Below are 16,632 nucleotides of genomic sequence, written 5' to 3'. Positions count from 1 at the left end.
CTTTGCCTTAAAAAAAATTTGCCTTGTACATTTAACGCTTTAAGTGTGTTAGTTTCTAGTCTCAAGTCTCAATTAATATGTTTTGATCCATAACTAAGAGTGTGCTGTCAAATTAAATTAACAATTAACTACAATCTCACCTGATTAGTGAGGTAATTATGATTATGATAGGGATAAAGAAACTAATTGACTGTTAATTTTTTCAGTTGAGAAAGTAGTGGGCCATATGTAGGGATAAAATTCAAACTGAGCCCAACTTAATTTGAGAAGAAATTGAGGCCCATTCCAACTATAAAAGCACTCCAAGTCTCCAACGGGTCGGGCTGCCCCTTGTCATAATATATGTCACTCTCAAAATGATAGTAATAGTAGTAATTTCAAGAAAACAACATAAATTAGGTTACCAACAGTAAATGAAAAAGCCGAAATTAATCTTTATAGCATGGCCAATATATAGAGACTATTACATGTATATAATTGAAATCCCATTGCTTTAAAGCATGCAAAACATTCAACAAACTTCATAAATTTAATTTGAAAGCACCTAAACAAGTCATTTTAATTTAGTGACCAATATAATATCTCAAACCATTTAGTGACCAACGTCAGGACTAGGGTTTGACGCTATTAAACTCCGACGATCTACACCGACGACGAGCTGCAGCCGAGTTGGGTAGCGCCCGAAGAGCTCCTCCGCCATGGCTTTAGAGGAAACCGGTGGCGCCAACGACGATGAAGAACTTTCCGGAATCTTCTCCATGGCTAGGAGATTCCTAGCTTGCATGGCATGGGGTGAGATGACAAGAGCAACAACAATCACAGCCCAAATTATGATAAAACGATTCATTTTCGATAATCGTCGGTACTAAACTCTAATTGAAGAGTATAAGAAAAGATGGAATGTCTTCCTTTTTTTGTGTGGAAATGTGATGAATGGTGACATGCTTTTATAGTGCTTGTTTTAGGTCAAGTTTTTGAAAGTTTGAACAAGGAATATTTGTTATTCTTTGGGTGCAGAATCATGATGTGGATCTTTCATATGACATAGAAGACTGAATATCTAAGACTACATATGAAATAAAATTCTGCCATTAATATTAGACTATGTAGGTCAATAAACCCTACTCCAATAGGGGGTGGGATACCGTCCCAAAATAATAAAAATGAGATTGATAAAGTCTAATGTAATAGAAAATTATAGTAGTAGTAATTAGTTACCATTAATCCGAATTTTTCAAATTATTTTCTTATTTAATTTTGAATTGATAAAGTTTAATGAGGATGTTTATGATTGGGGAGAAAACAAGTGAATTAGATATTAGTTTAACGGGTTAATTATCGATAATTAATTTCTAGTGTCTTGCGTTTTTCAAAATTTGAATGACAAATGAGTCTTAAAACAGCTTCAATTAAAATTTTTGCAACTGTCGCATCTATTTTTTGAAATTTTGTGATTTGTTATTCAGATTTTCAAAGATCCAGGACGTACTAAAATTGACCAAACTTCATACTTTTATTAGTAATTAATTATCCCAAGCTCAAATAATGCGGCATCAAGGGCTCATAAATAAGGAATATAAGAAAATATGGAATTTAGTAAGATCAATACCTCAAGTTTCTTTATTGTAGAGTTGCCCCCTCTTCACTAAATTCAAACCAAATTGAAAAACCAAAAGGCACATAAAAAATTGAAAAACCAAAAAAAAACATTTTTTTAATATAAAGTACTTACATAATATTATATACTTTCTAAAATAAATATTATAGCCGTCGCCGGCGAATGTTCATTCCCGGAAGAAGCATATGACAATGTGTGATATTCATGTTCAATTAACTTAGACTATGCAAAAAAAGTGACAACTCTAATGGAGGAAAGGTCCCCCGGCCCCACCCCATCTACCCTTCCCCAATAAGCAATAATAAGAGCACATCACATTTCATCAACAGTTATTTCACTCAATTGTTTGCACGCAAACTACAAAAAAAAACTCAAGTTTCTAAGTGCCAATCTTAGTGCAAGACCACCCTCCAAAATGTCCCACTTCCAACTTTCCTCCTAACTTAATGAATCAACACACAAACTCTGTTTCCAAAGGAAGTTTAGTAAGCAAAATGAATTGTCTGTTTCTGCATGCAAACAGAAGTTAAGGTAGGCAGAACAAGACAGGGACAACAACTGAAAAGAAAAGCATAATTAGTAAACGAGGAAAGAGCTTCCAACCAACCCCCAAAACTTTGAATACAGAAATTTGGTTGAAATCCATTATTCAAATGACGGAGTATGAATAGGTGGAATGCCTTCAGCAGACGTGTCATCGTCCAAGGGTGTGGCCATACCAAGGGTATATTCTCATATTCTGCAACATGACATGGATGAGTCGAGGTTTTATAGTCAAGTAGTCTTACAAGTTACAACCAATATAGACTTAATCTCTAGTTACGAGCAAAAGAGCGACAGCCTTGCCCATAAAACGAGTTTCAACATAAAGAGTGAACCTGGGAGAATAAACTAGCAATCTAGTAATCACAGATGTGAACCAATGAAGAAAAACATGTAAAGGTGCAGTGGGAGGTGAATCAGTTTTGATACATATTATTGTTGAACAATAAGACTACAGTGCCTAAAATAGTATGCACTCCATAAAATAGACGAATGCGGAATGACGTCTATATGCTGCTGATCAGATCATGTTGCTAATCAACTAATCAAGCCTAAATCCTTATATCAGGTTCTACAAATAAGTGGCCAACTGTTGGCATCATCCATTGTTAGATGTTATTTTTATTTTCATGGCAATATATTTCTACTTACTTGAGTACTTGATAATGATAGTGATCGTATAGTTGTCATGAGGTCAAGGTCACCGACTAAGCCTGAAGTTATAGTTTGATCACATGAACAGAGAGTTGGTTAAAGAATTAACATAATCAGTAAACAAAGAGAACAATCAAATCTCACTTCATCAAAGAAGGTGCACAAGATGGCTGGCTTTTCATGTTTGGGAAGGAAAGTAAATAAGTCAGGATAGTAGTTCATGTAAAATCTGACAAGCGATAAAAAACTGACCTGTCTTTGTGTTGCTTGGAAACTTTAGCTGAGGTGCAAACCATCCACTTGTAAGTCAGGCATTCTGGATGAGAACGATAGGCACCAAAGCGAATGTCAGTACTGAATGCCAATAACAGGATGTTAAATCCGAAGCCTGACGCTTCAAGTAAAATCAAAATATAACAGTTGTTTCATACTTTCATTAACATGTCCCTAGGAAGTTCCATCTTGCATCATTTAAATCTCTATTTTGCTTCGTAAGCCCTTTTCTGCCTGAAAAATTATGGACAAGAGAACAAGAGATTTGATATATATTGTTCCAAATATTTCTAATATGGCAGCATAACAGAATAATGGTCTAACAGATACTAGTGAAAAACATTCAGTGTAATAACATTACCCCGTGCTAATTGGAAGCTCCAGAGGTGATCCTAGTAGGAGGTTGTTATTAAGAACAAGAAACAAATATTGGATATCTAAGTAAATCAAGATAGTAATAGTAAAAATGCGAACTATTACTCGTATTATCAATATCTATAACTCCTTAGGCTAATTTCAAGTTCAGAACTTTCATTGTTCAAGTACATTCCTTTGGATCACAGCACTGAATAACCATTTCATTTAGAAGCACTCATCATTTAAGCCACAGTAACCAAGAGTGCGCATCTCAACCAATTGTTGCGGAACTCCTGGCCATTTCTTGAGTGCACAAGAAAAAACCAGCCACGAAGCATCTCTAGCCCATTGGAAGAAAATGACTATTTATCAACCCATCAAACAGTTCTTGAACATCTAAACTGCTGTCTTTAAAGAGCAAACAAGTAACAAGTTTCCATATATATCTATCAAGGGAGTTTCTCTTCACCAACATAAACACGTATGTTAATAGTAACTCTTTATTCTCCTCTATCAACAATGCATCCACGCATTTGCTTACACTAGACGTATGATGAGCATATCCCATAAAACTCATCTCATCCAATATGCTTGCTGCTTCTTTGAACTGCTTTACATCACAAAAACCATCAAAAACTGTCCTGTAAGCTACCACATCCGGGGCACATCCCCGCCGTGGCATATCTTCCAACAAATCATAGGCTTCACCCTCTTTCCTCTCCCTACACAGCCCACCAATAATCACATTAAAACTAATGACATCCGGCTTGCAGCCGTCTTTCTCCATCTCACTTAAAGCCCCAAAAGCCAACCCAAACTCATTCTCCTTACAATATCCATGTATCATTGCGTTGTAAGTTATTGTATCGGGCTTACACCCGTTTCCCCTCATCTCCTCCAACAATCCAGAAACCTCCCCCTTTCGATTAGCCTTGAAAGACGCACTGATCAATGTAGAATAAACCGCAGGAACCAATTCCACCTTCTTTCTCAACATCTCACCCTTCAACCTAATGGCCTCATCCAATCGAAATACCCTACAAAGCCCCTTCATCAAAGCTATATAGATATGTGCATTAGGTCTGATTTTGAAATCCCTCTCCATCCTTCTCTTCAAACTGAAAGCCGCATCCAGCTCCGAATTCGCGCAAAGCCCGTTAATCAAAGTCCCAAATGTCACCACATTAGGCTCAACCCCTCTCCTCAGCATTTCATCAAACACCTTCCGCGCGCTCACCAAATCAACCATCACACAAAATGCATTTATCAGAATGTTGTACGTACAAGCATCAGGGCTCCCGTAATCCTCAATCCGGTCATAAACCTCCATCATCTTATCGAATTCGTGACATACAAGGAGCCCGTTCAGCAACGTGTTCACTGATTTCACAGTCCTTCGGCATCGATATGAGGGAATTTCGTCGAACAGGTGGAGGGCCTTACTGGGCAAGCGCGATCGGGCGTAGAACGTCATAATGTTGCAGAAAATTATTTCTTCTGGACTAATTCGGGTGTCTTTCTTCAAGTTTTCCATGACAATTTCCATTTCGGAGAACATTTTGGCTCTGCCGAGTTTGGAGATGATGAGATCGTAGGAGAGGAGAGAGTGACGAAATGGTTTGGCATTTGAGTGATGCGGGTTAGGGTTGAGGAAGAGTTGAAGAGCTAGCTTTGGGTCTTTTTCGCGGCGGAGGAGTGAGGAGAGTGTGAATGGTGACACCATTAGCTTCTTCTTCATTCTCTGCATTTCTGAACTAAGCCTTCGATTTAATTCATCTTTTTTAAACAATATGTGGGCTTGGTGGAAAAGTATGTAAGAAAATATGGAAAAGTGATCCAAGAATTGGCCCAAATCATCTTTTTTTAATTATTTTATGCACTAAAATCTTAAATTGAGCTTCTTATGAGAATTTCTATTCAACTAACCAAAATAAGATTATTTTAGTAGTATAAAATTAATAAAAGTATTAGAGCAAATATATTAAGAGCCAAATTCGTTGCTTTGAAGAAAGCCTAATATTATTAGTAGCGATGATAATTTTGCTGTCCAAACTAGATAAATTTGTTACATGTATATACGTAATACACTAATAAATTTGTCCAAACTAGATAAATTTGTTATATGTATATACGTAATACTAATAAATTTGTCCAAACTAGATAAATTTGTTACATGTATATTATTAGGAGTGATGATAATGTTGCTGTCCTAACTTGATAAATTTTATAAAATAACGTTATACACCAATGAAAATAGTAACACATCTTTGAGCTTTCACTTATTCTCCTATATGACAAAGTTGATATCATGAGGTAATACGCATCTTCATTAATTCGATATTTACTGTCTACCCACTATTTGTAACTTAAGATTTGATTAGTTTATGGGTCACAAATTGGAAATATATTTTGATTTTATATTTTTATAGGACGATAATTTGAATTTTAGTTTCAGCAAAATGAACTAGTATAACATTTGATTCCGCTGTCTATCAGTGTAAACCATGAAGGGATTTTAGTTTCCCATGAATTTATTGAACTTATTAATAGAGTCACGAGAAATGAGATTTTCTTTATTATTTCACAAATAGACATACTCATTACCATGATGTCACCGAATTTTTTGTCAAAGTCTAGTGATAAAAAAATTAGTACTACTTTGTTAACCTTTTTTTTCAATAAATACAATCAAGGCATATTCGGCCGAGTATTAACGGATAGTCATCTACCGTTCAATGTGAAATCAGTTGTATATTTTGATAGGATTAATCAATCACATCAAGTCTTTAATTTAGGATATAGATTAAATAAAAGTAATTATCCTATATTTCTCTTTACACCATATCTCTTAATTTGGGATTGGATAGGTATATGGATAATAGATTAGATATGGTAACATATTTGAATTTTAATTTGTTGCAAGATAACTATGAGACATAGGTCTTGAATCTTTTTTACCCCATATCTCTTAAATCTCCAATTCATTCTTTATTCAATCTAAAAAAATTTAAAACTCTCGACACAAATTCTCACATTCATTTCTCAATCCACAAAGATGGAGAAGAGAGACATAACCATGGATGATATGAAAGACATGCTTCACATGAAGGTTGATTTCCTTGGCGCCCTATGCGCCGTCGTCGGACGAGCAAAGGAGATACACGAAAACGAGGCATTGCCGGAAACTCAACCCCTTGTCGACCACAAGGCCAAAACCCTCAAGCGGCGTAGAGACGAATCCGTCCCAAAGCCAAAGCCAAAAAGGCGGAAGAGAAGGCCACCCCTTCCCCTCCTTGCAGGAAATCCGCCGCTCCCGGAGGAATTCCAGGCCGCGATCGAGGAGATGGCCCTAGTAAAAAACGGCGCCGCGACGGAGGCCAAACTGGTGATACAGAAGAAGCTCTACCATACCGACCTGAGCAGCGGCCACAACCGCCTCTCGATCCCGTTCAACGACATCGAAAACGATTTTCTCACGGAGGAGGAAAAGCAGTATCTCCTCGGCCAAGATGAGAAAAAGAAGAAGCTGTTTTTTGAGGTTAAGATCGTGCAGCCGTCGCTGGAGGTGGACACGGTGAAGCTTTGCCGGTGGGATATGCCGAAGAAGAGTGGGAAGACGTCGTCGACCTACGTTATTCGAGGGAGTTGGAATGCGATTGTGAAGAGCAATAAACTCCGGTTCAACAGGACGGTGCAGCTGTGGGGTTTTCGGGTTGATCGGGAGCTGTGCTTCGCGCTCGTGAAGGTGCCGAGGAATCGTGCCGCTTGAATTTAGGAATTAGGGTTTTATGTTTTGTGGAAAGGGTTTAGGGTTTAACTAATATTGCTTGTTAGAATGAATTGTTAGTGGTTACTTGTTGTTAATGTTCCAATTGTTTTATTGTAACCAATTACTCCATCTGACAATTTATCGTTTTTAATTTTAGTGAGAATGAGTTTTAAGTACCCATCTGTCACATAGTAGATGACATAGTTGAAGAATGACACCAGATTTTAGAAGATGTTTTGTGTCTTAGATGAAAAGAGAAAATAATATATCTATATAGGGGTGTGATAAAATACAAACTCTCTAAAATACAAACTATACAAACTTTAATCATACTCACTTAATACAATTAATCAACGGTTAATATAAGAGATTTTTCTAATGTCAACATTTTGACATCGAAAAATCAGAATTTGGACACCCCCGTCGACAGAATTTGTACACTCAGTACATCCCCCGGTGACATAATTTGTACATTCCGTTGACATCGACCCTCGGTGACAGAATTTGTACAGTCCGTTGACATAATTTGTACACTCCGGTGACAGAATTTGTACACTCCGGTGACATAGTTTGTATAGTTTGTATTTTAGAGAGTTTGTATTTGATCACACCTCTATATATATATATATATATATATATATATTAATGTGAGATATAACTTTTTTTTTAAAAGGAAATGTGACATCTTTTATGGGACAAACTAAAAAGGAAAGTGTGACATCTATTATGGGACGGAGGGAGTATCATTTAGTGAAAATCATTCTAATCTCGTCATTTTGGCTCATCATCTTGACCATGAATTTGTGGAGGTTGAATCATCCTATATATGATTAAAAACTTAGAAAATGATTGAATCTTTACTTTAGTTTTATAAGTCCACTTATTAAGTTAATGTTACAATGAGTCAATAGTATGATGCTTGTGTTGAGAAGAAGGGTTGTGAAACGTGGATTGAATGCATTAAGAAAAATTACGAATTTATCGTTATCATGGTTGATGTTGTATAGAATCTTTGCTCGTTATTTTTTCGCAATATAATTTGAATTGTATATCTCGTTATTAAAGTTTTTGTTTTTTAAAAAGATGAAGTAGTGGGAATCAAGTAATTATAAATTATTATCTTTTTTTTAAAAAAACAGCTGGCCATCGATATCTGCACATCAACACATGCGTTAACAAATTTCTCAACTATATCCAAATTAAAACCCTAACCAATTTATATTAGTATTTCGTAAGAGTAACTAATTAAATACCTATACATCGATGAACGAGAAAAGATAAATTGAAATTGAAATAGAAATAGAAAAAGTAACCACAAATAACCAAAACTAAAACATACTCATTCTCATTACTTGAAGCCTAGAAGCCAAAGTTAATAACCATAAATTGTTGGATAATTGATGACAAAATAATCACAAACAATACAAAGAATAAAAGATAACAAACAAACAAACAATACCACGACATAAACTAATTATTCAAAACCCACAATACCTAAAACCCTAATTCCAGAACCCGACCACCGCCGGAATTCAGTCGGCGAGATTCGTTGGCACACTGACGAGTGCGAAACACAGCTCCCGATCAACCCGAAAACACCACAGCTGCACCGTCATCCCCAGGATGAGGTCATTGTTGTTCACAATCGCATTCCATTTCCCTCTAATCGCGTAGGTGGACGACGTCTTCCCGTTCTCCTTGGGCATATCCCACCGGCAAAACCTCACCGTCTCCACCTCCAGCGACGGCTGCAGGATCTCCACCTCAAGAAACAGCTTCTTCTTTTTCTCATCTTGGCCGAGGAGATACTGCTTCTCCTCCTCCGTGAGAAAATCATTTTCGATGTTGTTGAACGGAATCGAGAGGCGGTTGTGGCCGCTGCTCAGGTCGGTACTGGTGAGCTGCTTCTGTATCACCAATTTCGCCTCCGTTGCAACCGCTTTTTTGGCTAGGGCCATCTCCTTGATCGTGGTGTAAAATTCCGCCGGCAGCGGCGGCTTTTCGCGGAGGGGGGGAGGGAGCGGCCTTCTCACCCGCTTCGGCTTCGGCGAGAGGGGGGGAAGGGGCGCCCTTCTTCGCTTAGGCCTCGCAGCGGCGGCGGGGGCGGGGGCTGGGGCGGCTTCGTCTCTAGGCCTTTTCGGCAAAATGCAGATGATCGGCTTTTTGCCCTTGCGGTCGACAGCACGTTGGCTTTCCCGGAACGCCTTCTCCTCGCTGTCGCGTATCTCCGTTGCTCGTTCGGCGACGATGCATAGGGCGTCGAAGAGATCCACAGGCCTGTGAAGGTAGTCTTTGAGATCATCCTTGGTTATATCTCTATGCACTACCATCTTTCTTTATGATTGAATTAATGTGGAAGTTTTTGGGTTTTATAGGGGATATGCGAAGCCCTTTTCTATGAGGATTCGAGATTATAGTATGTAAAGAATAATTTGAAAGATTGGTGATGCTTATAGGTGGCAATAGAGATATGCATTGTATTTTCATAATATAATTTGACCGATTTTTTTAATTAAATAGAATTAATTAAAGTCTATGGTAATCGAATCCATTATGTTGAAGAAACTTGAGGTTTAGGTTTACAAAAATAAAAGAACCTTAGAAATTGTGGTAGAATTATTCGTCGCTTAAACCAATTTTTTTTACAACGAATGACGAAGACAGAGTACTACTACCAAAAATCGCTTAAACTGAAAAGCAAAAGGATTTTGCAACGTACTCCTATATTACGAAAAATTAACTACTCCCTTCGTTACAACTAAGTTGAGTCACATTCCTTTTTGGGACGTCCCAACAAAGTTGAGTCATTTCCCTTTTTGACAAAAAAATAAAACATCCGATCACTCTTATTTTATTTCATCATCTACTTTACTCTCTCTTTATTTCTCCTATTTTTCTCTCTTTCCTATTTTATTATACTTTCATTTAATCTATTTAACACAATTTCTTAATCTCTGTGCCCAAAAGTTTTGTATCAACTTAGTTGGGACGGAGGGAGTACTACTACAACTACTTTTTAAGGATACAAAAATATTTACGCAATTAACTATGTTATGAAATTTTAAAAATACTAACAATTTTTGTCTTAATTTTGGCTTTTCAATGACGCTTTCATTGTCGTCCCTTCTATTTTTAGTTGGGACGCCAAGAACAAGGACGTTTTTTAAAGTGTTTGTGTTTAGTTAGAAATACAAATTAATATCCGTCATTTTATTAAAAATCTCCTTGGCCTTTTCTTTGTAGTATACTCCTATGGGGTGCGTTATATTGTTAATTATTTAAGTTGCTAACTCTGCTATCTCATCAATGTAGTGTATTAAAAATGTCAACGCATAATATCAACCCATTATATTGAAGTTCAACAAAATTATGTGTTTACATTTTAATGTCATCATGTTGACATTTTTAATACACTGCGTAGATAAGTTAGTAAGTTAACAACTTGAGAAAGTTAGCAATTGATCACATCTCATACTCCTATTGTGCATTAATTTTTGTGTCGTTCCAAATATCCATATTTTTGAAGGACGGATGGAGGAGTATTTCCTAGATTGCAACCCTCAATTGTTCGTACAATCCGTATACAATACTATTATCTGATATAGACGAAAATTGCATATTACCTTCATTGGTGTATTACATTATTAAATTATCAAATTAGGACTGCAAATTAGCATAACTCCTAATATATGAAATCATATATATATATGTTACTCAAATTTATCAAGGACGGACAGGAAAATTATCTGTCCGATTATTTCTAAGCCTTTTTGAAATAAGATGATGTTGGTGTGGTATAGCACTGAATGGATCTAACAGCAAGACGTGTCTTTATGCTATCTACTAAAAGACTAGATCTTGATAAATAACTATTTCTTAATCTACGTACGTTAGCATTGAGCCTACGGTATTGGTTATGCACTACTTTGACTTATTAAATGATGCGGGTTTTTCGCAACCCAATAATCATGATATATTGGGTAGTGGTGATTAATATCTAGCGGTGCTAAGATTGCTATTATATTGAATCGCGCGCGAGGTGAGTCTGGCTTGATAATGTCCTCAAGAGGAGCTTGAACAATGTTTAATTATTCGGAATCTGGCCAGTTGGAATTTAATTATTCCATGAATAATAAATAAGTGTTTCTTGCTAAGTCCACTCTTTGAATTAATAAGATGTTAATTAATTAATTCTATAGCAGACATTAATTAATTAATGGACATTTATATCTTAAGCGCGGGAAATAAACAATAAACATAACGGAAACTCGGATTACTTGTAATTTCAGATTTGGATGGGCAGTGCAATATTACTTTTGTAGTGGCTGCTCGTAATATTCCAATATAAGCTTATATTAAATTGTGGGTTCAATTTAATTAGTAAAAAGCTAATTGGGTGAGGCCATATCCAAAACTTTCCATAGATCCCTGACTGAGCCCAATAAGAACTTAATATAAATAGGAGAATAAATTAGACACAAAACACAGTTATTATTCTATGAAATTTTCGTCCCCATCTCTAATTAGTAGAGGAGCTCGAAAATTCTTCAGCTCTCATCCGTGAGGAATTTCTGTCTTCTTTTATTCGAGTCCTAGTATTTTGATAAGATCAGTCCACCCTGATATCGAGCTACAGTTCGGGAACCAATCAGAAGATCCGTGGTCTAGTATTGAAGATCATCGTGGAGAAGGCTAGAGCAATCAACGATTCTTTGGAGAATCAAATCGGTAACTCTAAGCCGTAGAATTCATGTTTTAGGATTTATTTTCTTTGAGCATGAATTATTTGCGTTCTAGCATGCAATTCTGTGTTTAACATGTGAATTGATTAATCGCATAATCAGTCAAATAGATTTTTATCTGATTTATTTATGTTAGGATTCGCACACACAAGGCTTTCACACACTCAATAAGATCACACACACACTCACTGTTGTATGAGATCACACAATGCAGAAAACACACACACTCACACTTTGAGTATTGAAGATGATAAACTTGGAGAGAAAACTGGAAAACTCTTTATTGATTAAACTCTTTTCTAAACTACATACACGGTGAGCTATTTAAAGCTCTATAATCAAGTAGCAACTGCTACTAACTAACTACAAGAAGAATCAAGAAAGCAAGAAGAATAACCGCTACATCTCAGCTAACTAACTGCTGCTCCAACGGCTAGTTCGGCTAGGTTGCTTCTACCTTCTCGGTTCAAGACCGAACTCCTTCCTCGGTTCAAGACCGAACTCCTTCCTCGGCTTACAACCGAACTCCTTCTCGGCTTACAACCGAACTCTTCCTTCTCGGCTCATTCCAGCTCAACGCCGAGCTTCCTTACCGAGCTTCCTTACCGAGCTTCCTTACCGCTGAGCTTACCGACTTCTGCCTTCTTCTTCTCGGCTAGTTCCAGGCTAGTTCCAGCTCGGTAAGCCGAGCTTACCGAACTCCTTTCTAGCCGAGCTTCTTCCAACTGAAATGAGCACTCCATTATTACAATTCTCCACCTGAGGGCTCATCTCAGTTCTTGCACAAACATTGATCAATTTCTTGCAACTGATCAGCTTCCTCTCCTTTCCATCTGTATTCAGCTTGGATTTGTCCACCAAAATCCATGTTTTGTTCTTGAGTAAAGACTCTATTTCCTCATTCATGGCTTCAATCCATCTTTCTCTATCTTTACTCTGCATAGCTTCTTTATATGTGAGTGGATCTGCACCATCAATACCTTTAGCTGCACACAGAGCATAATACACAACATCAGAGAACTTTGTTGGTGGCCTTGTTTCTCTTCTAACTCTGTCCCTTGCAAGCTGATAGTCTCTGATAGAGTCTGATATAGACTCACCAGCCTGGTTGCCCTGAGTTGGAGCCTCTTCTTTATCTGAATCAGACTCACTCCCTGAGTCAATAACTCCACCTGCTCCTAGGCCAACCCCCACAGGCTCCACCTTGAAGAAATCACCCTCATCTTCACTGGAGTCCAGCTTATCTTTCAGGTATGGCATCTGATCCTCCAAGAACACCACATCCCTACTCACCAAGACCTTCTGCTTACCGGGCTCAATACACCAGAGCCTATACCCCTTAACACCCCTCTGATACCCCAGCAAGATACATTTCAGAGCCCTAGCTTCAAGCTTACTTTGCCTAGCATGAGCATAGGCCACACACCCAAACACCTTGTATTTTGAGTAGTCACTATGAGCTCCATACCACATGTAATCAGGAGTTTCAGATTTCAGGGCAGTAGATGGGCATTTATTGATGAGATAGGCTGCTGTATACACAGCCTCACCCCAGAATCTGCTGCTCAAACCAGACCCAAGAAGTAGGCACCTCACCCTCTCTAGGATTGTCCTATTCATCCTTTCCACAACACCATTTTGCTGAGGATTACCAGGAACAGTCCGGTGCCTCTTCATACCCTTCTCTTTACAAAACAGATCAAACTCAGCAGACAAGAACTCTAGGCCATTGTCTGTCCTTAAGCATTTAACACTTCTACCCTTCTCTAGCTCAACCTCCTTACACCATATCTTGAACTTTGTGAGTGTTTCAGATTTTTCTTTAAGAATATATACCCACAACTTTCTTGTATAGTCATCAATGATAGCTAGATAATACTTTCCTCCACCAATTGAACACACCGGTGAAGGCCCCCAAAGATCACTATGTATGTAGTCTAAAGGGGCTGTAGAAGAGTGAATACCTGTAGGATAGGGTGCCTTCTTAGCCTTTCCAAGTATACATTGCTCACAGGGGTCCATCTTGTTGAAATCTCCAGAGATCAGACCCTTCTTGATGAGTTCTTTCAAGCTTCCTTCGGCTGGGTGGCCCAATCTCTTGTGCCATAGCATTATGGAATCATCTGACACTGCATTGCTTTCTCCATCAACAGCCTTAGCCTTCAGATAATAGAGAATATGCTCTCTGTCAGCCTCCATCATCACTGCATCTCCAGATTTCACAAACAATTTTCCTTGACTCATCAATATGGTGAACCCTTTCTGTTCCAGCATTCCCAATGAGATGAGGTTCCTCTTTACTTCTGGAATATACCTCACCCCAGTTAGGATCTTTATAGAGCCATCTTGTAGGCTTAGCTTTACCTTCCCTATTCCTTTGATCTGACAAATGTGATTATTACCAAGAACAACCGTACCCGATGCTTCTTGAAGATCATGAAACCAGCTTCTATTTGGGCACATATGGAAGCTGCACCCCGAGTCCATTATCCACCTATGACTGACCCCACTATCACTGATATTCATGAGTTGAGCCGGGGGATCAGCACTCTCCACACAATCAGATTGATTGTGTCCCTCAGAGGCCATCTTTCTCTTCCATGCATGACAATCTTTCTTCAAATGTCCAGGTTTCTTGCACCAATAGCAAGCTCTGGTTTCCTTCTGAGCATCAGAACTTGAGGGTTTAGGGCCCTCAAACTTCTTCTTGAAGTTCTGCTTCTTGAACTTCTTCACATTCAAGGCCTCTGCAGCTTGAACATTGGAGCTTGCAGAGCCTCTGTTGGCTGTCTTCTGGAGTTCTTTGGCCATCAAGGCTGAATAGACTTCTGCATAGGTGATAGGTTTATCTCTTCCATAGATAATTGCATCACTTAGCTGGTCATACGAGCTAGGCAAGGCATTCAATGTGAGAATGGCCTTATCCTCATCTGAGATCTTGACATCAACAGATCCCAGGTCATCAATGATCTTGTTGAACTCCTCTAGCTGCTCAATGATGGACCTATCTCCAGAAAAACTATAGGCATACAGCCTCTTCTTGAGATACAGCCGGTTAGCCAAGGATTTGGCCAAGTAAACTTCATCTAACTTGTCCAAGATCTCCACCGCAGTCTTGGCTTCTTGAACTTCCCTCAAGACCTTATCTCCAAGGCACAGAATCACTGCAGAATGTGCCTTGAGCTGCATTTCCTCCATCTTTGCCTGAGCTTTTTCATCAAGCACTGGAGCCTTTCCTTTCTCCTCTGGTTTTGCAAGAACTGCCGCCAAGCCTTGTTGAATTAAAACCGCCTTCATCTTCATCTTCCACAGGCCATAATCATTCTTGCCTGTGAACTTTTCTGCATCAAGCCTTGCTGCCATCTCTGAAACCGTTTGATCCTCTGCAAATCAGCTTCAATATCCCTTTTCCCACAGACGGCGCCACTTGTTAGGATTCGCACACACAAGGCTTTCACACACTCAATAAGATCACACACACACTCACTGTTGTATGAGATCACACAATGCAGAAAACACACACACTCACACTTTGAGTATTGAAGATGATAAACTTGGAGAGAAAACTGGAAAACTCTTTATTGATTAAACTCTTTTCTAAACTACATACACGGTGAGCTATTTAAAGCTCTATAATCAAGTAGCAACTGCTACTAACTAACTACAAGAAGAATCAAGAAAGCAAGAAGAATAACCGCTACATCTCAGCTAACTAACTGCTGCTCCAACGGCTAGTTCGGCTAGGTTGCTTCTACCTTCTCGGTTCAAGACCGAACTCCTTCCTCGGTTCAAGACCGAACTCCTTCCTCGGCTTACAACCGAACTCCTTCTCGGCTTACAACCGAACTCTTCCTTCTCGGCTCATTCCAGCTCAACGCCGAGCTTCCTTACCGAGCTTCCTTACCGAGCTTCCTTACCGCTGAGCTTACCGACTTCTGCCTTCTTCTTCTCGGCTAGTTCCAGGCTAGTTCCAGCTCGGTAAGCCGAGCTTACCGAACTCCTTTCTAGCCGAGCTTCTTCCAACTGAAATGAGCACTCCATTATTACAATTTATTTTGTACAAGTCTTCCGCTGTGCAAGGGGCACCAAACCCCAGCACTATAGAATTTGTCACATAAACTCAAATCCAAGAACACATGAACATTTGAATCACCTTAATCGAAATTTGTTCGAACACTCTCCACAAAAACCATAGGCTTTAGCGAGTAACGTTTACCGAGCACTAGGGATGTCAATCGGGCCAGCCCAGCGGGTTTCGGGTTCATCGGGTGCGGGTCCATTGGGTTGTGATTTTTCCGGGTTATAAAAGTTCAGCCCTAACCCTAACAGCTCGGGTTTCGAGCTAGCCCAACGGGTTAATCGGGTTGCTACCGATAAAATTAACACGTGATCAATCCAATAAATAATGATGAAAATTAGTTATATTTATAAAATGTAAAAAGTTTAATTGTGATAAATTTGATAATTTGAGATGTATGCTTAAATTTAAACATAAACATGAATAAATATTAATATTTGAGATTTGTGCAAAAGGAAATATAAACATATTTCGAGAAAATTTTAAGCATGTCTTAGATATTTATATATATTTTTAGTGAATTTGAAGTTTCTCGTTTATTTATCTATTATATAAGATTAATAAAATTTAATATATAATTTGTATATTTAATATAAAA

General features: G+C 38.3%; 3 protein-coding genes across 6 annotated transcripts; 1 reads left to right on the top strand and 2 right to left on the bottom strand.

The window, feature by feature from the left end:
• Nucleotides 1–1,917: 1,917 nt before the first annotated feature.
• Nucleotides 1,918–5,226, bottom strand: LOC121769350 (putative pentatricopeptide repeat-containing protein At1g53330). 4 transcript variants are annotated; one of them, XM_042166131.1, is made up of 4 exons: nucleotides 3,247–5,226; nucleotides 3,068–3,131; nucleotides 2,813–2,874; nucleotides 1,918–2,357 (listed from the first exon to the last, which is right to left on the bottom strand). In XM_042166131.1, the coding sequence occupies exon 1, from the start codon at nucleotides 5,190–5,192 to the stop codon at nucleotides 3,786–3,788; it is 1,407 nt and encodes a 468-aa protein (XP_042022065.1). In that variant the 5' UTR covers nucleotides 5,193–5,226; the 3' UTR covers nucleotides 1,918–2,357; nucleotides 2,813–2,874; nucleotides 3,068–3,131; nucleotides 3,247–3,785. The 4 variants fall into 4 exon arrangements, with proteins under 4 accessions (XP_042022065.1, XP_042022063.1, XP_042022064.1 ...); XM_042166129.1 differs by lacking the exon at nucleotides 2,813–2,874; XM_042166130.1 differs by having other exon boundaries at nucleotides 1,918–3,131; nucleotides 3,247–3,322; nucleotides 3,450–5,226.
• Nucleotides 5,227–6,500: 1,274 nt separating this feature from the next.
• LOC121768554 (B3 domain-containing protein At3g25182-like) lies at nucleotides 6,501–7,214 on the top strand. The gene has a single exon (XM_042165091.1). The coding sequence runs from the start codon at nucleotides 6,501–6,503 to the stop codon at nucleotides 7,212–7,214; it is 714 nt and encodes a 237-aa protein (XP_042021025.1).
• A 1,532-nt stretch (nucleotides 7,215–8,746) lies between these two features.
• Nucleotides 8,747–9,544, bottom strand: LOC121768553 (putative B3 domain-containing protein At3g24850). Its single transcript, XM_042165090.1, has one exon. It carries the CDS (start codon nucleotides 9,542–9,544, stop codon nucleotides 8,747–8,749), a length of 798 nt encoding a protein of 265 aa, XP_042021024.1.
• Between the last annotated feature and the right edge of the window lie 7,088 nt (nucleotides 9,545–16,632).

This window comes from Salvia splendens, chromosome 15 (genome assembly GCF_004379255.2).
Source record: "Salvia splendens isolate huo1 chromosome 15, SspV2, whole genome shotgun sequence".
Classification (NCBI taxonomy): domain Eukaryota; kingdom Viridiplantae; phylum Streptophyta; class Magnoliopsida; order Lamiales; family Lamiaceae; genus Salvia; species Salvia splendens.
This window is presented reverse-complemented; position numbering and strand designations above follow the sequence as displayed.